The sequence below is a fragment of the Thermobia domestica genome, chromosome 3 (assembly GCF_964235325.1).
Source record: "Thermobia domestica chromosome 3, izTheDome1.hap1.1, whole genome shotgun sequence".
Lineage (NCBI taxonomy): Eukaryota > Metazoa > Arthropoda > Insecta > Zygentoma > Lepismatidae > Thermobia > Thermobia domestica.
In genome coordinates this window covers 128,014,522-128,036,922 of record NC_137456.1, presented here as the reverse complement: position 1 = coordinate 128,036,922, position 22,401 = coordinate 128,014,522, and the positions used below count along the sequence as shown (strand labels likewise).

Here is a 22,401-nt window from a genome sequence, read left to right as displayed (position 1 = left end):
ACGTTGCTTCTTAAAACAAGCGTTACAAATTATTTAAATTAGAAAATATATATTTTCAAACCAATAGGAAGCTTGAAAATGGGTTGTTATTGCTAGAGCCTGTTTAACTCACCTGTGCCCTCGGAAAATATGTCAACTATACTTCGGCCCCACCCCCGCCGCCTTCTTGCGGAGGAAATCTTCCCTTTGCTTTGGGAGAAGAAGTGAATGATCTCGGCTATGTTGCCAGTTTGTTATTCAGTCGTTTGGTTTTGGCGAGTGAAGATCGTAAGCTATTTAGAATGGCTAACAAGACAGTGTATAGCGAAGCCCGTGAAGTAATTCGGAATGTCTTCGATTTCTGTGACAGGGAAAAGGAAGCTAATTCCTGGATACTACCTCGGGACAATGCTACAAAAAGAGAGCGAAAATGCTTAATAAATCTGAACGATTTATTAAGAAGATAAGAGAGGCACGAACACTCAAAGGGGGGGGGGGGGGAGAAATTATCAACACCAGGTAAGAAAAAACGAAGAAAACTTATCGAAGTTGATGATATGGATAAATGTGTACTTCGTAGAATTTTACATAAATTTTACGTAAACAAAGAAGTTCCTACACTACGCAAAATACTTTTATGTGCCAAAAAGGAAATAGGGTTTAAGGGTTGTGTTGAAACGTTAAGGAAGATTCTTCTTGAAATGGGATTCAAATATAAGAGATGTAAAGATAAAGCGCTACAAACTTATGGAAAGGTTTGATGTTGTAGCATGGCGAGCACGTGTCCCCAGGAATAGTAAAAAATAAGGGAACAAGGGAAAAATATTGTGTATGTAGATGAAACGTATATTCACCCTAGTTGCAAAGTTAAAAAATGTTGGCAGTGTAGACGAAGATGGTGTTCTTGTAAATAGCAGTTCTGAACCACGACTCATTATTGTTCATGCTGGGGGTAGATTAGGACTTGTTCAAAATGCGCTACTTATATTCAAATCACAATGTAAACCAGATGATTACCATGATAATATGAATGCTACAAATTTTGAAAAGTGATTGCAGGAAAAGTTAATACCAGGGCTGCCGAATGAGAGTGTAATTGTGATGGACAACGCATCTTTTCACGTTCGTCAGATAAACAAACCACCATCGACCAGCGTGAAGAAATTAGATATTCAAAATTGGTTTCGTTTAAATAATATTCCCTTCGATGAGAATATGACGAAAATAGAACTCATTGAAGTTCTCAGGAAAAATAAGCCAAATCCAACATACTATCCCCATCGTATTTTAGAAGAAAACGGCCACATTCCCATACAATTGCCGCCATATCATTGTGATTTTTCACCCATTGAAAAGATATGGGGAATTGTGAAGCGGAGAGTTGCGGCACAAAATGTTGAATTTTGTCTTCAAGATACATTGAAGTTGACAGAAGAAGCATTTCGTTCAGTTTCTGTTGAGGAAAGAGTGAGGTGTTGTGATTATGTTGAACGCTTAGAAAATATGTATCCGCAGCAGGATGGAATATCAAATGAAGAAGTCGAAAGACTTGTTATTAATAGTGGGGTTGACAGCGACGACGATGATGAAAGTCTTTCCAGCGATGACGATTACGAAATTAAGACCAGCAGTGACGACGACACACATAGCTTATCAGGTGTGGAACCATTGATTTAAGAACTTCACTCTGTACTTTTTAATAGGCTCTTTTGAGAGCCAAGCTGACAATTGCATTGGTTTGCCTTTTAAATATTTACAGCATACTTCTGGAATTTGTGTACTATCGAAAACTCGTCGATCGCTCTACGAAGTTGAATTTCTTTCAGAATGTTAAAATTAAGTTTCCAATAAGGTGTATAGTGTCTCAAAAGCTATTCTGGGAATGTTGTAAAATCCAAAGGAGGATGGGAAAAAAGATCCAGTAGTACACGTATTGTAGATAATTTTCGTCTCTAACGTCTACAACGTTAAGTGTGTGTCTGTGCGTGAATACTGTTATATATACCCTCCTAGTTTACGTTTTTTAAAAAAATTAAAAATTCATAGACCTCCAAACAGGTTTGATCCCATGCCATGAGAGTTCGTGTAGTGTGACACTGGCACAAATCCTGGGGGTTGAGGAGGACTTGTCCCCCAATCTTGGAACTGGGGGGACTGTCCTCCCAATAATCCGATTTGAAATGTGTTTATTGGGAAGAAATGTAATGATTTGTGTCCGACTGCCACAAAGGAAAGTGAGATGAAATTGATGTCCCTTGCTGTATGTGGACTATAATATACAACGGTTTCATCTCAGAAATCAGATTCACGTACCATAACATGAGTCTTATATCTCCACTTCCCCAAAATAGGCCACAAATCTGCCCGCCTTCCAATGTTGAAGACAACTCTGCTCTTCTGATCCTCCACAGCATTGTTTTTCAACTTCATAATTAACATCGCTTAAAAAATAAAAATTAAAAAAAAAAAAAAAATATGGGAATGGTCTTACCCGTTGCCCCCTAATGTTGAAGACAGATTTGCGCCGATGGTGTGACATCGTGTTTGTGGGTATTCTTGGTGTTCTCTTGCTCCCTTCCAGTTTCTCATTTCAGCAATTATTGCATCGTCATTCATTTCGAGCAATCACGTAACACCCTTTACTCCCCATGCCAAAAATATGAGATGTAAAACTAAAAGATTTAAGATTGTATAGTATTCAGAATACTTAAACAATTACGTACGTATCCAATTTATGTAACAAAATATTACTTTTCTCTCAACTTTCCCACTTTTTTCCCTGAGTGCTTAGTGTTCTCGCATGCCATGTAGAAAGCTCAGGTCCGATTATCGGTTGGAAACATTTAGTTCGGATCCTACGTTAAAAGTTTCGTCTTATATAGCACAAAATTAAACTTAAAATAACTAACTTCTTTGTTCTTAGAAAATATCATTTGCAAATATTAAATTAATCTGTCTACAATATCTAATTTGGTTGAGTAATGGAGGTGATTTGTATTGCTTTTCATTTATAGACATTTTTTTTAAAGAAATGTAATAATAATACTTGAAATAAGGTGTTTCAATGTGACAACGTTGTCCGCCACAGCAGCTCGGTCACAGCAACTTGTCCCTCCTCATTGGAGGGAGGGAGGGAAAACATCGATAGCAGCGCCAGCAAGGGCACAGATGGAATAGAAGGGCTCTACTAACGTCATGAACGTCCACTTAGAACAAAGTGTGCAAATTCTTTAAAATTGTTATTGTAAAATAATGCGTTTTGGAACGAGATATTCGTATGTTCAGTTAGAAAGAATATATCTTAAGCACCAATGTAAAGGAGGAGAAAAAAATTACGGTAATAGAAAAGTAGTAGTTTGGCTCTATTTCTCGTATATGTTCTACATCCTTTTTGTCTTTACTGACTACAAATTTTCGTTTGTTTAATAATACGAGGATTTATATTAGAATATTGTTAATGCATAATAACATTGATTCGATGCAGTCACAAAGCCATTGTAAATCTTTAGCAGTACTTACGAAATGGTATCCCATTAGTATTCTGTTCAATATATGCGACTTATAATATGAGATGTAGACATCGAGGTAAGTGCGTGACTTGTTTCCATACCATAAATATTGGGAAGCTCCAACCCGCTAGAACGCTTGCACCACGGAATTCAGGTCATTGTGATCATAAAATTTTTGAAAATTTGAAGATCATTTATCAATTTTAATTCTCATAGTCCTTATATAAAGCGTTCACTGAGTTGTTTTAAGTTTCATTTTTCTTAACCACTCTGCTTTTTAAACTTAGATTTTCAATTTCAGAACTTAAAAGGTTATTGCATATGTTAAACACAGGATTGGGGAACATTTTTTGTATTAAAGACCACATTGATAATGCCTACTTCTCAAAAAGGCCGCATATGGTAGCTTTGAATAGACTTTTTTTTAGTTATTTTGAAGTTATTAGTTACATAGTTAAATTAATAATTTACAAGATAAAATAAGAACATTTTTCATTCATTTACTTTTTCCTACCTCATTTATTTTTTCGTATCCTCACTTCTCGTATATTATATTCCGTATATAATTTAGTATTTTTCACAAGAGGACCAGAAGCGCGCACTTTATGACTCTGAGGGCCGTACGTTCCTCACCCTTGGTTTAACATATACATATCCGAAAAGGACATGTTATTACCTTGTGATTTATTCCTAATATAATTAATAAAAGTCCATCAAATTAAAAAAGAAAAAAGAAAAATGTTAATTTATTATTATTATTATTATTATTATTATTATTATTTTAGGTATATATAAACTGGCTTTAACCCACAAAAAACTGGGTATAACGAAAGAGTTAATGGCAACCAAAGTTCTTCCGTTCTTGATGCCACTGAGTATAGAGAATGGTCTTACTTTGAATCAGTTTAATGCATTGATTGGAGTTATTAAGGAAATGGTACAGCGAGTGGAAACAGAACATCGGGCGAAGCTTGAGCAACTGAATTCTATTCAGCAGGAACAAAAGTAAGTAATAGTTTTCCCGTTATGCTTTCAAACTTGTTGAGGAACAAAGTACGAAACTCATATATACTTAAGACTTCGTCGTAAGTTATCCTGCTTTTTAGTAGGAAAGGTCATGCTTTTAAAAATAAGTTGTGTTTTTTAGTCAGACGGAAAGTGCGTTTGAAAGGTGCACGTATGCCGACCTTGTATGTTTGTGTCGAATTAACTGTACAAAAAATGTCAAATACTTAGATTAAAATGAAGATTTTATCTTGAGATTTATTTTGAAAGGACATTGAAGTATAATAAGTAAGAGATCATATATTGATATTGAACACTCCTAGCGTGTTGATTGAAGACAAGTAGATTATAGAAAGATTAAAGGGACAGAATTTTTGTAAGTATTACATAGTATAATGTAGCAATGAGTACGAAACACAAACTACGAATCTAGTGAAGAACAGAGATATGGAAGCATTGCTTTATCGAGATTTAGTTATTAGCAGATAACCTCTAAAGTCTAGAAGCAGTAATAATTGTTACAGAGTTACACAGTATTCGTGTTGAAACACGGTAGTCATTCTTGGTCTCAGCTACTGAAAGGGTATATTTCAGTGCCCAGCAATAAATAAAATTTACAAAAATCTCATAGCTTTCCAAACGAGACCGAAAGTTAGAACAAGACGATTGATGTAACTGGATAGTGCAGTTATGAAAGATTTTCATTTGAGACCTCTTATCAGTTGCACTTTCTAGAACATTCGTCATTACCATTTGAGAAGTTTTTGAAACTGTGAAAGAAAGAGGATTCATTAATTTATGTATTTTATGAAAAATCGCAAGAGTTGTGTTAGATCGCTTCGTAAACATCAGAGAGTTGAGTTCATTATGTGTTGAAGAACTTACTCAGACAAAATTTCCAAGTTCATATCAAGAGTTAAACAATACTGAACTGGAAGTAGAATCAGAAACAAGGAAATTTTTATTAAAAGTGAAAACAAATGAATCTGTTTTCGTGCATGGAATGAGGTTTTATTAGAACACCACAGAACATGTCTTTTGAAAAAGACGGCTGATCAATTCTGTTCTGGAAGAGAGCTTTAAGTTACCATAACTTACATGAAACATTGTTTTCTACAGCCATTATTTCACTGAGATTAGTGGAAGATACAAAGTAAACAAATATATGACTATTATTATTATTTATTGCAGAAGTGCCAAATAATGGCGATGAATTCTGAAATGAGGCAGTACATTAAGTTCCTTATATGCCTTCAGAAAGAAAAGTAGCCAGAGTTGATAATCTCTGAGCAAACATAACAATTAATAAACATTATGCAAATTACGGAAGCACCTAACAATTATTAAAAAAGATTCCATGTGTAAGCATATTATTGCATATATAGAAAGGATGTATACTACTGATTCTACTTACTGGTACTTTTTAGCAATATTTATTTATTTATTTATTACATTTGGTATCCCTTAAAGTTCGCTTGAATCTGACCTTCGTTAAATTTTCGTGGTCTGATTTTGTGTTCGATTTGCTTCTAGTCGTGGCTATTGTACAGGGGGCAATCCAAATGAAATTGATCAATTTCCAGGTCAAAGATTGCTAACAAAATTTATTTTTTAATTTTTTTTTTTTTTTTTTCCTAAGATTGTACCACATTCCGGGAGTTGAAAACGGGTATTCACTTATTTTTTAGCCACGCAGGTTTGTTTCTAGCGGTCATTTTGTATAGGCGCGTATGCGTATTTTGCACTTTTCAGAAGATTCCGTTAAACTATATAACTTTTTTAGGTTTTAAAGATAATGAGTTCAAACCAAAACCATATGAAAAATAACGGAATGGACAACATTCTGTGTTCTGTGCACATTGAGACGTACTTTAGAATGTTGGAAAAAATAAAGAAAAAAAGGCTATGAACATTGAGTATGGGAATCTAGAAATGGTCATTTTGGAATGTTCATTTTGAAAAAAAAAAAAAAAAAATGAACGAGACTCAGGGACATTTTCTTGTATACATAGAGACTAGATAGTAAACAACGTCACAAACAAGTTTAGATCTGAGAACCATATACTTAATTTTTTGGAAATTTTTAAACGTTGCAAATTTTCGAAAATCGAGTATTTTCAACATCAAATATTTCAGGAAAGTGAAAAATCCCAAATTTGCACAAACTAGACGATAGTTGTACAGTAACAAGTGGGTAAAATCGCACACTGAGACTTAAGGTTTCTGAGTTATAAATTGTTGTAATGATATGAAATTCGCGATTTTAACAGCTGAATAGATGTACGGGTTTTGTGTTGATAGTATCTCAGGCATACAATTTATCTGTGTTTCATCAGAAGAAATGCAGTCAAACAGCAAGAAATTCGAGATTCGCTGCTTGTAAAAGAATTATCAATACCAGATCATAGCATAGATTTATACCTCTGACGCAAACACAAATCAGATGTTATGAATACTCACAATCAGATGAGTTTACCGATTGCAGTACTTCAGTACTTCCAGAACACAGCATGTTGTCATTTGCACCTAATGATACCGTAGCCTGTATTTACGCCGAGAAATGGTGGATTGGGTGAATTGAAAACATCAGTCAGGAAAATAACGATCTTTTTGTTCGCTTTTTCCATTCCCATGGCCCAAGAACCTTTCTTAAACCATCTACGAATGACAAAGTGTGTGTGCCAATCACTAAGGTTCTCCGGAAACTCACACCCGGAGTTCACAACTCCTATATGTCAAATTTTCAATATCAGAGCCAAAAACTGTACACAAATTAGTCAACTGTTTACCTCACTGCTGTCTTAACAGCAGCGCTATAGGCAGAAAAGAAATAAGAGGCGACTTTCGTTTTTTGTTCAAGATATGATTCATAAATTATGCACACTTTACCCATTTAACATATTACTGTCCTGTTATTTTGACGTTTGCTACAAAGTTTATATCCACGCCTCATGGCGCTTCATGATGTTAAGTCCCAGTGAAGAAAAAACTACTCAAGTCTCAGTGATGCAATTTTATCCACTTGTTAGTGCACAACTGTTGCCAATTTTGTGCAAATTTGAGATTTTTCACTTGTGTCCTACCTGAGACATTTGATGGTAAAAATACACAATTTTCGAAAATTCACAGTGTTTAAAAATTTCCAAAAAATCAAGTATATGGTTTCTCAGATCTGAAACTTTTTTGGGACGTTGTCTATTATCCGGTCTCTATGTAGACAAAGAATTGAAGGTGAATCTCAGTTATTTCGTTTCAAAATATACCTAGTTATATCATAAACACCGTCACAAAGTTTATGATAGGAGTAGCGCTGTAGACATCCGGAGTGGCACAGTGCTGCCATCTGTTTATAAAGCGGAAGATGCATGTAGTTTGTGTTTAACTTCATAACATACGTTGATATTGTACTGAGTTCTGATGGAGTGGGGCGATTACGAAAATCGTGTAGCAGTAATCAGTACACAAGGTCGGGGAGACAGCAGGTGAGACTTTCAACCCCCTTAAACTCGTACAAGTCAGCAAGAGTTTCGTGTGTCGCGCCATACAGCGATACACCAAGACTGGAACGGCAGCTGACCGCGCAAGGAGTGGCAGACCACGAACGGGTACGAACCCCGCAGGTCCAGAAAGCAGTCGCAGCAAGAATTCGAAGAAATCCTGTTCGGACACAAAGTGTGATGGCTGGTGAGATGAACATAAGCAGAAATTCCATGCCTCGTGCACTCAGGAGTGACCTACATCTACGGGCGTATAAGAGGCGGACTGGTCACTTTCTGACCCAAACATTAATGTCGCAGAGGGTCCTTAAATCAAGGAGACTGTTGCGGCGTTACGCCAGCAATCTGCACAGAAATATTCTGTTCATTGACGAAAAGGTGTTCACATTTGAGCAGGCCTACAACGCCCAAAATGACCGTGTGTATGCCACGTCATCTACTACAGCCGCTGAGGCAGCTCCAAGGGTTCAGAGGGCACATAATCCTGCCTCAGTGATGGTTTGGTGGGGAGTGAGCTACTCAGGCACAACCCAGCTGCATTTTTGCGAACAAGGTGTTAAAACATCTGTCAAGGTGTACCAGGACACAGTGCTAACACCTATAGTTAAACCACTGTCTGCTACCATATTCCCTGGAGAAAGGTGGACCTTTTAGCAGGATTCCGCTCCAGGCCACAAAGGAAAAACAACCCAGGACTGGCTGGCACGGAACGTCTCCGACTTCATTTCCTACCGCTGATTGGCCTTCTAGCAGCCGGGACCTTAACCCGTCGGACTTCAAACTTTGGATTGTCCTTCAGGCAAAGGTCAGCCATAAAGGGCATCCATCTGTCGACAGTCTGGAACAATCCGTGACCCGAGCAGTGAACAGTATTCCCATGGACGTGGTGTGTAATGCCATTGACCAGTGGCCGGACAGACTTCGTGCCTGTATCAAGGCCATGGGGAGACATTTCGAAAAATGATTCCTGCGTCAGGTGTATAACATATCAATGTAAAACATGACCAAAATAAATTACCTTGGTGTTAATACTCTCTGTGTTATTCACATTCAAACTTGTGACAGCATTTATGATATAACTAGGTACATTCCAAACTGGCCATTTTTAGGTTTCCAACCTCAATGTTCAGGTTTTTGTTCTAAAGTACGTCTCAGTGTGCATAGAATGTAGAATGTTGTCCATTCCATTATCGTTCATATGGTTTTAGTTTGAACTCATTATCTTTAAATCCTAAAAAGTTAGTGTTTAACGGAAGCCTCTGAAAAGTTCAAAATACGCTCAGGCGTCTATACGAAATGGCCGCTAGGACAAAACCTGCGCGGTTAAGAAAAAAATGCATACCCGTTTTCAACTCCCAGAATGTGGTGCAGACTTAGGTAAAATAATAATAATAATAAACTAAATTTTGTCAGCAACCATCATTGGTTGATTTCATTTGGATTGCCCCACAGTTAAGAATATCATCTACGAAGAAAAAAAAATTATCTTTTTTGTTCATATCTGTTCCTAGACTGCCTTCCAGAGTCTAATCTTTGAATCTAGATTTTTGGCGTCCCATGGATCTGTGCTTACAGGGAAATTTATTTTCCCCCCATTCTGCTACAGAGTAAGATGCGTAATCTTACGAGAACAATAGACCATCTGCACGTTAACGCCAAGTGAAATAATACATTACACACTCAACGAGTTTTAATGACTGTAATATATGGCAGTCATTGGACAACAGGCTCCAAGCAGTAGAGAGTAATCTTAAAGTGGAGAATTTGCTTCGTGTATCAGTTTCACAGCAAAAGCCTGTTTCCGTGCTCACAGGCTTACTAACTGCGTGAAAAGGTACGTGTAAGCTGAGTTGCATATGTCCAGACGTTTGTGATACCAGCAAAAGTGCTAGCCTCGACAATGGAGTTACAGCAATAAGAGGTTCAAGTGCTTTTGTGGCTGATTACGATTCAGTCTCCAGTAAATTTCCTTATTTGGCGTCGGAAGAAAGTTCGAGAAACTCTCATTTATAATCTTACAAAAAACTGTTAGTTTAAAATTTGGTCAGTTTTGTTGAACGGTATGGTCTCTTAGACGCTTGTACATACGTGAGGATGGATAGAGTTCCAAAAACCACTTTTTCGGCATGTAGGGACTATAAAAGATGTAAATCTGTTGAAATTTCTAATTCGATATTTCGCATGATCACCGTACTTAGTTTTATTGTATCTTCGCTTGAAAGTAAGAAAGGAAAGGAATTTTTTAAAATCAGAATTTTGTTCAATGTAGCATATTTTATAATTTCTTTTTTCAGTGATTGATTAATTGCATCTTTTGCTATAGATCAGCTTTTCAAATGGCGATGACTGCACCAAGCAACCCCAAACAATTGGTACCAGCTGCGGAACCAAAGTCCGAATTGGATCAAATGTTTTCTGGCTTAGGACTTTCGAACTTCATTGAGAGAAAAGAAACTGCTCCAGTCGAACCTTCTCCCTCTTCTCAGGGAACTTCTTTGGTAAATGGTAGTGCAAAATCTCCAGGATCTTTAACCTTAGAAGAAAAACAGAGGTCAGTATACGAGAAAGGGATTACAGTTAGTGAGCCTATTTGTGAATATGAGATTTATGTATTGCTGCTGACTTTGAGTATATTGGTAAAATTTGTATATTTATAAATCTAAACCTAATCATAGTTTAATATTAGAATAGTTGTAACTCATTATCGCAACTTAGTCGTGGGGTAACATTAAGAAGTAGAAATTAACGTAATTATGCAAGATGATTCGTAATGCAGCGCAAAGGATTCATGGTAGGAATCTATAATGCCTCTTTGTCAGCAACCAGCTGAAGATTGTATCACAGGTAGTGGTACAAACTAAAATGGTCAGAACGATGAGTCACCGTAGCTGGATAAGGCTGTGCAGGTGAGGGAGGTGTTAGCTGGTGTGTGTAGTTGTATGCTGTGTGAAGTACCGTGTGATGCATTAAGGTAAAAGTTGCTGAGCGTACAAGTTTACGATAACGTTCCTACACGAGTTTGGGCAAGCATAGTAAAATGAGGCTTTACATAATTTTCTCGACGAAGGTGTCAGTCGAAGAATAATATACAACGTGTTTGCTAGATACGACAGGAACATTAACCCTGAAAATAAGAAGAAACGGGGTCGCCCCGCGTAGCGTAGTCGCCAACGCTCTCGCCTTCGGTGCGAGCGGTCCCGGGTTCGATTCCCAGTGGGTGCACTCGGTCGAAAAAGTGTAAAAAGCTTTTTCAGGCCAGCCATCCTGAATGAAGTTTTCCTGGATTTTCCTCATTCACACCAGGCAAATGCCGGGATGGTATCTAACATACCGATCCCAGGCCTCTTCCTTTCCCAATCCTTTCTTCATTTCCTTTCCTCGGATAGTGTGATCGCCGACGGACGTCATCCCTCATACGTGACGGGCTAACATGACCATAAGTACCGAAATCCCAGAAATCTAAAAGTTCTAAAATCCTAAATCTATTTTATTGGTGAAGTCCACGTCATTTGCTGAATTTGCAGTAAGGTCCAGATCGCTATACTGTTATTACTAGTTCTGCACATATGTTTTTCGTTCCACGAAGAAACTACTTATTAGCACTGAAAGCAAGATGAATTCATCCACACTTCTCACACAAAGTCAGTTTGGACATGTAATAATGAACAAAGGACTATCAAACAGAGTTGCCAATTCAGCTGTAATTTATCCCGTTGCCCATAAAAAGAAGCGCACTCGTAGGTCCAATCGGACCCCCAACTTTCATGCGCGCAGATTCAATACCATGCCTTAGATTGTTTCAACACTAACATTATGTTCAAAAAATATTATCCGTACAAGAATAATGTAGATAAATACGTTTGGCACTCTACCGGTTAACCACAAAATTCACTCTTGACAGCTAATGTGTTAAACATATGGCTGTTTAATACACTCAAATTGTACATCATAATGGGATATGTTTTAGTCTGCAACTCTATTCATTGAAATTGACAGTTTACTTGTGAGATGTCAGTTCACGTTAAAACCTAGATGTTCTGTGCATTAAATAACTACTATGAACCTACCTATTATAATTCAACTTTTGCAATTAAACCAGAGTAACCATTACTCCACACTGTGTACCAAAACAACACTTTCATAACAAATATGGCGAATTTCTTAAATAAATAAATGCTTTTTTCTGAATAACTACAGTATGTCATGTTCGTATTCGTACACAGCTTAATTGAAAAAAAAAAAAAAAAAAAAAAAAACTAGTATGTATAAAACATACTGGTGGTAAAATTTACAGCAGATTGCTAGAGTGGTAAGGTAGGATCATGATAGACATACCCAGTGCAGAAAAAAAAAGACACCATAGAAAGACATAAAAGAAAACATGTGAGAACTCCCGAATTTACACCACATTGTTATTCGTATATTTGTACAAAGGTCTACATTTTATACGCTAAAAAGAAACGAAAACAGCAGTAGAACACGAGCAGTGCTAGTGCAGCGTACACAAGAAAATACATATTAAGTACTGGTGTTAAGCGTGGTGTACACAGGTAGATAAACCTTTCGAAAATGGGGAAGAGTAAAGAGCTCGAAGAGAAAGTCAAAGAAACAATTGTAAAGTTGACATTAAGGGGATGGTTGGTCGTTAAGAAAAATAGTGCAATTAATAGGAAAAAAAGCCATACAACAGTTCAATATGTAGTAAACAAGTTTAAGTATGGTAGTTCAGTGAGAAATAAACTAAGAAATTCGAAGAAGAAGAAGTTAAATGAGAAGGACGAGAGAGTGATTGTGAGAGAGGTGAAAGCAAATCCCCGACTAACTGCATCAAAAATCCAAAAGATAATAGAATGTACTGCAGGTAAGAAAGTAAGTACTGAGACGATTCATCGAGTGCTACACGAATACGGCTACCATAGTCGAATACCTCGAAAGAGGCCATTCATAAGTCGTAAGAACTGTACGTTTGCAAAAGAACATGTTCACAAGAGCCAGAAAGTTTGAAACAATATCTTATGGTCCAATGAGACTAAAATAAATCTCTTTGGGTCCGATGGAGTCCACAGGGTGTGGCGAAAACCCAATTCGAACAACAATGTTGTAAATGCGATACCCACCGTAAAACATGAAAGTGGTTCTATTATGCTTTGAGGGTGCATGTCGACGGAAAGGATTGGTAAAATTCAGTTTATTAATGGTACAATGTACAAGGACCTTGATATTGTTCGGGATAATGTTAAATAAAGTGCAGAAACATTAGGCATGCTACCAACTTTCATGATCCAACATGATCACGATCCCAAATATATGGCAGGTTTAAATAGGGACGGGTTAATTTGGAATGTACTCAAACAATTACACACCCTTCCCCAATCCGCTGACCTTACCCTATAGCACATTCATGGGCTTATCTGAAAGCTAGGATTCACCGTGAAAATGTTTCATCAAAAGGATACTTAAAACGGGTAGTGACGGAAGAATGGACCAAGATCAGCCCTGCCACTCTCTACTATTGTCACTTCTATGCAGCGGTGATGTATGGCAGTCATTAAAGCTAAAGGCTACGCTACAAAGTATTAGTTATTTTGTTCTTTCATATAATCTTTCCTTGTATGCAAGTTTATATCTTACTGTATGAATAACAATGTGGCGAAATATTGCACATCTTCATTCAGATTCACGCATTTTATATGATATCGATTTGTAGATTGTTTTTTTTTTCATCTGCAACAACAAACAAATGTTTAAGAAGTACTTGTGTTCAAGAAGAACTTCATTTGCTTGAGCGTACCGCTCTACTTTATTTGCGATCACTGTGTGTACGAATACGAATGTGACATACTGCATGTAAATCTTAAAACTATGCGTTTCTATCTATCTTTCATTTTAGAAAATTCAGGTAATTTTCGTAAATGCCTTAAATAACTAAATTATCCACAAATAATTGGAAATAACTGAGTTATTTCTAAAATATCATTAATTATAATAATCAGCATTATTTGTTAACTGTGTGTATTTATGCTTATTTAACGCACTAAAACAGATTCTAATATTCCTAAATTCCAATAACTAAGTATTAATAAAAGTAATCAAATTATAGTAAGATAGAATTCTATAATGAAGTCCTACGCAGTGAAATTCGTTCCGTATAAAGATAATTTCGACATTGAATCGCTAAACTCAGAAAATCTTAATTTAGTGCATATTGCTTGTACAGAAAGGAATTGTTTTGCTAACACTCGTTTATTTTGTATAAATTGCAACTTAACCTCCGTGACTGTCTGCGAGTATTTCCTTCAGAGATGTTTGTAATTATTATTATTATTATTATTATTATTATTATTATTATTATTATTATTATTATTATTTCATAAACCTTTCCACAATTTAAATCTTAGCATGTTCTTCAATCACTGGTCTTGTCATCCCATGTTGCCTCACTTCCCCAATGTCTTAAGAAGTAGAAACTAATTTCAAGGTTACATTCTATTGAAAGTACTTGTCATTCTTGCATTTCTCTTAATTTTTGCAGTGAACACTTTCCTCCCTCGAAGCTTAAGACTTCTAAAAGAATATTGTAAACTCAGAGTTTTGCTGCACACACCAGTTTTTGTTTCGATGTTTTTGACTGTTCTCCGCTTCTTTTAGGTTGGCCAAGGAACAAGAAGTTCAACAGAGATTGAAATCTCAGCCAGCACTTTTGCCTGGCCCATCAACAGTGACCACAACAGCTGCGAAGCCCCAGGTGAAGGATTTAACGTCTACCCTTATGGAAAGCAACCTTAATCAGATGAAATATAATAAGCCTTTGGTTGATTCAAAGAAACAAGGTGTAAGTGATTCAAGTGTAACTCAGCCATATATGGGAAGTTCTGTGTTTCCAAATACTATAGCTCCTGTTGGGACGTCAATGTCTTTCCCTGCCCCCTCGCCAATGACACAAAGTACAGCAATGTCACCTGGTTTTGGTGCCTTCCAGAGTTCTATGCCCATGCAGTGGCAGACTCCGCAGATGATGGTGGGTGGGAGTCAGCCTGTTCGGTTCAACATGTCAGGTGTAAATCAACCACCGGGGACTCTTGGAGGAAGTATTCCAAGTCAAGCATCCGGAACAAATTTTGGTGCTCGAAACATGTCATCACTAGATTCTCTTCTTCCAGCGCAGCCTAAAGTACCAATGAATCAGATGTCAATGCCGCAAATGACACTTCAGCCTATGCAGTCAGGCATGATAATGCAACCGCAAACTGCAAAACCTTTGACGTCTACAGAAATAAATGACTTCCTAAGCTAGTCAAATTAGGATTTTTTTTGTATATTATACTTTTCTCGAGTGAATGAATTTGTGAAACTACTTTTCTCAACATTCCAACCAGCGAATACGTAGTATACTCGACGCTGTGAAGCTAACAAATTTACGTTTGTAGGAATAATTCTGCTATAAATTGATAAACAGAATATATGATATGATAATTAATTCAACAATTAGGTATTTATTTTCGTATTTGAATGAACATTTTTCTTATCTGAATTAAATTTCGTGCCCTGTATAAATTTGTAAGTAAGTTGATTCTTTAAAATATAGTAATAATAAGAGAAATCAAAATCTGGATAACTACGTTTGAGTTTTACCAGTGTTTATGTAATAGTTCAGTGGGATTTGCAAGTGTTGAATGAAACTGATGATGAGTTTGAGAGGCCATAATTATATTCATCCCAACTGTATTCTCTTATATTGAATCTTAACTAAGAGGTTATCAATGCGATATTTATAATTTTTTTTTATGTATAGTGTACTCCTTAAGTGACCCTGTTTTCACTGTTTTGATTTATCGCACTTGCAAACTATTTGTTGCTTCTTTTCGAGTAGTTAACAGAGATAAATATTTAGATGTAATATTTCTTCTGTAAATATAGTATCAAATTCTGTTAATACTACATAAATGTACTTATGTAAACATGTTGACGTATTTTTGTTGTTAACTAAGTTGGTGTTTATATATTGCTTTTTACCGATGTAGTTTAAGAGAGAAAAAGATTATTCTCTTCTTTTTTAAACAAATTAAGGTTTACTTTTATTTATTTATTCTATTTACAATACAATATTAAAATTTCCGTCTTCTGGTTGCCAGACTTTATGAACTGTATCAGTTACATTTTGTATGATTTTGACAGATATTTGAAAATACTATTTCTATTAGATATTATCATATTGTCGTTACTTTTATAATCTCTGTCTTATTTACATGTATTTGTATGTATATATGTATATATCTTTTTCTGGACGTGTGTGTGTGTTTGTGCGGTAGCATATCGTTACCTTTTATCTCTTTTTTCAAAATAAATTATTTAATTTGTTTGTCTTTTTGCCTTTGCTGACTTGGAACTTTATGTTCGAGAAAACAGTCATTGCAACGAATAGTTACGCGTACTTTAAGCTAATAAACTGCTATAAGAAATTACATGGTATACGACATATCAGAGTATACGTGACTTTGTTTCCCATCTGACTTTACTGAAATATTTCCTGCTCGAGTCTGAAAGATTACGTTTTTCTTGCTGTAATGTTCCATCATGGTTTAACAGGTAGCGTTATTGTCTTTGGTGCGGAAAGCCCGGGTTTGATTCCCAGTGGGTTTAAGATTTCACATTAAATTGTAGGTCAGTTTCTCAATCTTTGAGTTTTGCGTCCCACACTTATGCCATGCAGGCTAAAGGAGACTATGATGATAAGAAGAATGGAATTAATAAAATGGAAAGGAACCGGAAAATCCCGAGAAAACCCACGCGCACGGTAATTGTCAACCACAAATCCCACTTGGCGCGAGCTGAAATCGAGCCAGGAGCCCCACGCATCAGAGGTGAACGCGAACTCAGTTCCATTTCTTAAATAGCTTGTCTGAAAATTGGTGTTCAGCTACAAATAACTAGAAGGATAAACTATTATTTCAGTAAGTAACCCTCATAGCGTTGTTGCTAACGCTTTGATACGAGTGGTTCCGAGTTCCATCTGGTGAGGACACTTGGTCGGAAAAAAAAGTAAGCTTTGTCAGGCCATATACCCTGAGTGAGGTTTTCATAATTTACACCAGCCAAATTCCGAGATGGAAACCAACATAATTGTCCCAGACCGCATCTTTCCTTCCCCGTTCCTTTCTGCCTCTTCAATTCGTCGGGTTGTGTGATCGCCAAGGAACGTCATCTGTCATATGCAACCGGCTAACATAGAATGCCGACAGTCTAGAAATCTAAGTCGTAATCCTATTACTTCAATAAACCACACTTATGTTTTTTTTTTTTTTTTTTTTTTTAAATATTAAAATGATAATTTTGTTATTTGAACGGACTTATATAATTTTGATCAAAATAGTCGTGACTATTCTCATATCTCTTAAGAAACCCACTACGCTCATCTATAGCGTAAATAAACAAATTTGAATCATCTTTAGTTGTTTTAATATTCTTACTTTATAGCAAAATATTTAATTGTTCTATTAATATAGTCTTTTTTAAAAAAGGAGTGGTGGATGGTCATTTTTTTCTTAATATGCATATCCATATCATACTACTATGAGCTCACATTTTAAAAGACAATTAGTTACATGTGGGCGAAAGAGTTCTTGGAATTTTTAGAATGTGTTTATAGATTCAGAGGTATGTTGAACTAAAGACACTTTACTCTGGAAATAACAGGCAGGCACATGCTGGAATGTCAATAGCATTCCTGGAAAATACTAGGGATAGTTACCGTGAGTTTTAAATCCGAAATCATCATATTGCGAAGCGAGAACACAAACCTGTCCACCTACGCCAGCTGCTTGTTTTTTTGAGAAATGTTAACAGGTGAGAAAACATTAACAGAAACAATAAAACGGTTAGATTGGTTGATGACTGGACCGTCTTTTCTTCATAATAGAAAAATGCAAATTAATGGATTGTATCCGAGTGATAATTTATTGGAACTCTATTTCCCATTGAAGTGCAAAATCTGTTGATACAGTTACACTATGAAACGTAATGCACGAACATGTTGTGCTGTATCCTCAATCCGATCAAATAAAACTTATGTACAGACTTTTTTTTTTTTAACTTAGAAGAGTGACAGCACTAGAAACTTCAATCTTGTCACTAGTATGTAACAGGACAAGAATTAAATTCACTGTCATTAATGAAGTTATTCAAAGTTTTACAATATTGAACTTTAAAAACGAGTGTTTTAAATATTTGTGTGAAAAGGTTCACATCCTATAAATAGATAGTATAAAGATTGAACAAGTTGAAGTCCTATTTATTCGCGTCCCTTCTCTGTTTTAAAATAAATATTCTAAAATTCCTGGAAAGTATCAGGCAGTTATTTTATTTTATTATTTTATTTATTTATTGAAATAATCTGCACCATAGTCTGAATCGATAAACACAAGTTACCTGAAAGATATATTCAGTAGTTTGACATTACGGTAAACTGTTGGATCATGTTGCCTTCTAAGCTGATTTTACATCCTTCAACCCTTCGAGGATAATTCTGAAATAAGATAAATTAGTGAAATAGTAATCGTTTTATCTGAGATTTTCCTTAGAACTATTTTAGAACAAATCTTTTATGCCACACTTATGGTCAGTTATTTATTTTATTGTACTTTGTTTTGTAGAGAAACTAGCCTTTGGCTAGCTAGGGGCTCCGCCCCTAGATCCCCACGTTTGCTCGGCCTACGGCCTCGCATTTCTAATTTATCAGCTTTTCCGTCAAGAGTGAATGTCGTGCATTTGCTCTTCATTTTTTGAATTTGCCCCGCGTTTACTCGGCCTACGGCCTCGCATCTTTTAAATCCACAATTCTGTCAAATTTCAAGTTCCTTTTCGTATTTCAACTATCTAAAAGATAATGCTTTGTGTCCCAAGAAAACGACCATTTAAATAACATGGGAATTTCTTCATCCCCCCTTTAGACCCCTTAAAAACTAAAAATATTCACTTTTGGCAACTTTCCTATTGCCGGTTATTCCCGGAAGGCTACAATCATGCCAAATTTTGTCATTCTTATCCTGCCGGAAGTGCCTAAACATTTTGGGTTGTAGAAGATGTCCCATATAAATAACATTGAGAAAATTTTTCAGTTCCCCATAAAACTAATCTAAAGTTGGAAATTTTTATTTTTTTTACTGGTTTACTTAGGTGACGCTAATGAAAACGTAAAAACATACCGAATTTCAAGTTTTCGTATATAAAAAAAAGGCCCATTTAAATAATATGGGAAATTTCTTCATCCCCGCTTTAGATCCCCTAAAAATTAAAAAAATCACTTTTAGCAATTTTCCTGTGGGTTAGTTCCGAAAGCTACTAACTCTCCATGTCAACCGGAAGTACTCCTTTAATTTGTCAGTTCATGTAGTTTTATATATAGTTAGAATGTGTGTAGAAAATATATAATTTCCGTTAACTTTTTGACAGTCCAGTTCGTGTTCCATGGCTATTCCTGTCAGATATGTTAAAGTACAAAAAAGACGTGATAGAATACAAATGAATGAGGCTAAATAATTGATGGAATGATAAAATTGAGAGGGAATGGAGTTATCTTTAGAAAATCCATTACTGTGTTTATCCACCACACAGCTCATATTAGAATTAGAACTCGCAAAATATCTTTTGACTACTAATCCATTTTTAGAACTGGTGTTCCGTTTTCCGTTAACCCGGGAACGGTCGAGTATTGATTTGTGACGCGAGCGGTCGACAGTTGAGCGCGGCGCTCACTTACAATATAATCGTTTCTATAGCTGTTTATGACTTTATATGAGATTTATGTTGAACACATTTATATATATTGACATTTTGTGATTTATTATTATTATTATTATTAAAATAAAATCGCAAATAAAATTATAATGCGTTCATATAAAACCATTTCTTATTATAAGTTATATCTATTTTTATTATCAAAGCTTTTTATGAAATCAATTTCCGTTATCCCATAAACAATACAATTAGTTGATTATCACTGTCGCATAAAATTACATTTTTTTTATCATTATCACATAAGGATTACATTTTCCAAAAAATATTCTAATATTTACATAATTAGAGCGAGTTTTCAGTACATGTTCTTCATATGTTCATATTATTCATATTTTGAGTTGGAAATTTCTAATGAAATTTAAGATATAAATTTCTCAGTGTAAACACTCTACTTATGTATCTTGATACATACAGTAGGTATTTCAATAAGACGCTATTCTACTCCATGTCTCATCACTGTCTTGATGTCACCCTGATACTGACAGATCCTGACAGCAGGTACTGGCAGTGTTTTTCCCACATATTGGGACTTCACAGGCAGCATATCGTACCGTTTTTTCTGTTTTTCGCAAACCGTAGCTGAATCTGCTCCTTGTTGTTGTCCATGATCTCGGAAAATCACTCACGCCGTCAGTCGACAGGTGAGCGTGGTGCTCACAAATTACCATAGTCACATTTATTAGGCCAGTGCTACTCCAATAGAAGAGAATGAAAAGGCTACACTGGACTCTTTCACACACACGACACACAAGAGACAGCTAGACGGCGCCTCAAGTCTGTGACTCCACTAGGGTGGCTTTGAAACGAAAACATAAATCAGGGTGAGTGCTGCGCTCACCTGTCGACCGTTCCCGGGTTAAACGAAATATTCAGACGTGTGTCACGAATCCGTTACGGCACCAGAGAGTGAATACCGTAAAACCAAACTATAAATAATATTCAATAAGAGTGAATTGATCCTTAATAGCTAGTACTGTAGTAATGGTAGATCTTAAAGGTCGAATATTGGAAATTGAGACATATTTTTTCGTTATTTTTTTTAGGTGTGTGATATCTTACAAAAGATTTGAATGAATAGATTGAAGAAAGAAATAAAGAAAAAAATATTTCCTTGTGTAAATAATATAATTTTGTAATACTCAATATTTTATAGCTATGAACTACTTTAGTATACAATTTCATTGACATTTTCTGTTGAGTTAAATGCATAGTATCTTTTGAATAAGCTATATTTATCGTACTTTTTCACCTTTTATCATATTGTTATGAAGGCGCAGGTTATTTTTAAGGTTCATCACAACTTTTAAGTTATCATTTTTTAAATTCAGCCTCACAAATTGTTAGTTACAACAGATTTAATCGCAAATGCTTTGTGTATGTATGTGTGGCTGTGATAGTGTTGCTTGTTGATAACACTGTTATTAAGCATAATTACCAACTGTTGAATGTAAAGACACTTTTTCCTTCCTTTTTTTTAATTGTATGGAAGTCTTATACATTAAAAAATATCGAGTGTCATACATCATCTAATCAAGAGGATTTAAAGACTGATATCAAAAATTGTAGTCTATTTAGAAGACCTTCGTCATTTTTTGTGATATAAATCTAGAAGGATAATTTTATCTTGTTTGTGTAGTGAAATATTTATTAAATGTTTTAGTGTATGTACATACATATCTAAATATATTTTTGTTTGAAATAATTATGTTTAATATAGAATTTTGCTATTATGTTTCCCCGACTACCTGAGAGACATGAATAATTTTGCAGCTCTATGTATTTTGTTGTAAAAGCGTATAATCTAGCAAGTATTTTTACGTACTTCTCATTGACTTGGTTACGTGAATTAACATGAAGAAATAGTCCTGAATGAAAAGCAAATGTATAAGGATTTGTTATGGTTATTAATTAAATCTAAACATTATACTTTTATATATTTTTGAGTTTACTGTAATTCACTGAGAGGATCTATAAGAAATTAAATTTATATTCTTGAAACTTTATACTTGTGGGAATTAATCTATTTACCATACCAGTAAAAGTACTTTCTTCATTAAGAAATTAAACCTAGATTAATGTTTATTACACATAACTGTAAACAACGTTCTTCTTTCTAATTTACACATTGTATGCTAAAATGTTACTGAACACTATGGAAATGGAACTAAAGCATTTATTTAATGTCAGTAGTTGATAGATACACTTTGTACGATGAGTACAACAGCCACTTTTTCTTGCAAACTGTTCGTAAGTCTCTGGGGTATGGTGAGCAAGATATTTGTTCGTTCCGCCTGGCGTGCAGTTTTCAGTAAAGAAAGTTGAATTACTCTAGAGTGAATTTGATTTAGTTTTTCTAGAGAATAAAGTCTGGGCTGTGTATGGGTTATCACTTCATTCGGAACACCTGACACTTCAGTATGTCGTTAAAATGTGACAAGAGGCTTTGTCACTGAGAGGAAATTGACTGTGCTATAAATCTGCCACAGGCTAATGAGTACTGGACTTTTCCAAAATATATCATGAACATACAAGCTCGTGTTATCACACAGTATCCTTGCCATAAAAATTACAACTATCAATGCATCATAAAATAACAATACTACTTGCATGTGTCACGG

The 22,401-nt window shown here is 35.5% G+C and overlaps 1 protein-coding gene across 1 annotated transcript in view; it reads left to right on the top strand.

Moving 5' to 3' along the window:
- Positions 1 to 21,786, top strand: part of LOC145680725 (SCY1-like protein 2) — a 100,495-nt gene extending 78,709 nt beyond the window's left edge. Inside the window, exons 12-14 of the mRNA XM_081751669.1 lie at positions 4,274 to 4,493; positions 10,314 to 10,541; positions 14,639 to 21,786. Of these exons, the coding sequence (XP_081607795.1) occupies positions 4,274 to 4,493; positions 10,314 to 10,541; positions 14,639 to 15,284 (1,094 nt within the window). The 3' untranslated portion in view covers positions 15,285 to 21,786. The remainder of the gene's footprint in view (positions 1 to 4,273; positions 4,494 to 10,313; positions 10,542 to 14,638) is intronic.
- The last annotated feature ends 615 nt before the right edge of the window (positions 21,787 to 22,401 follow it).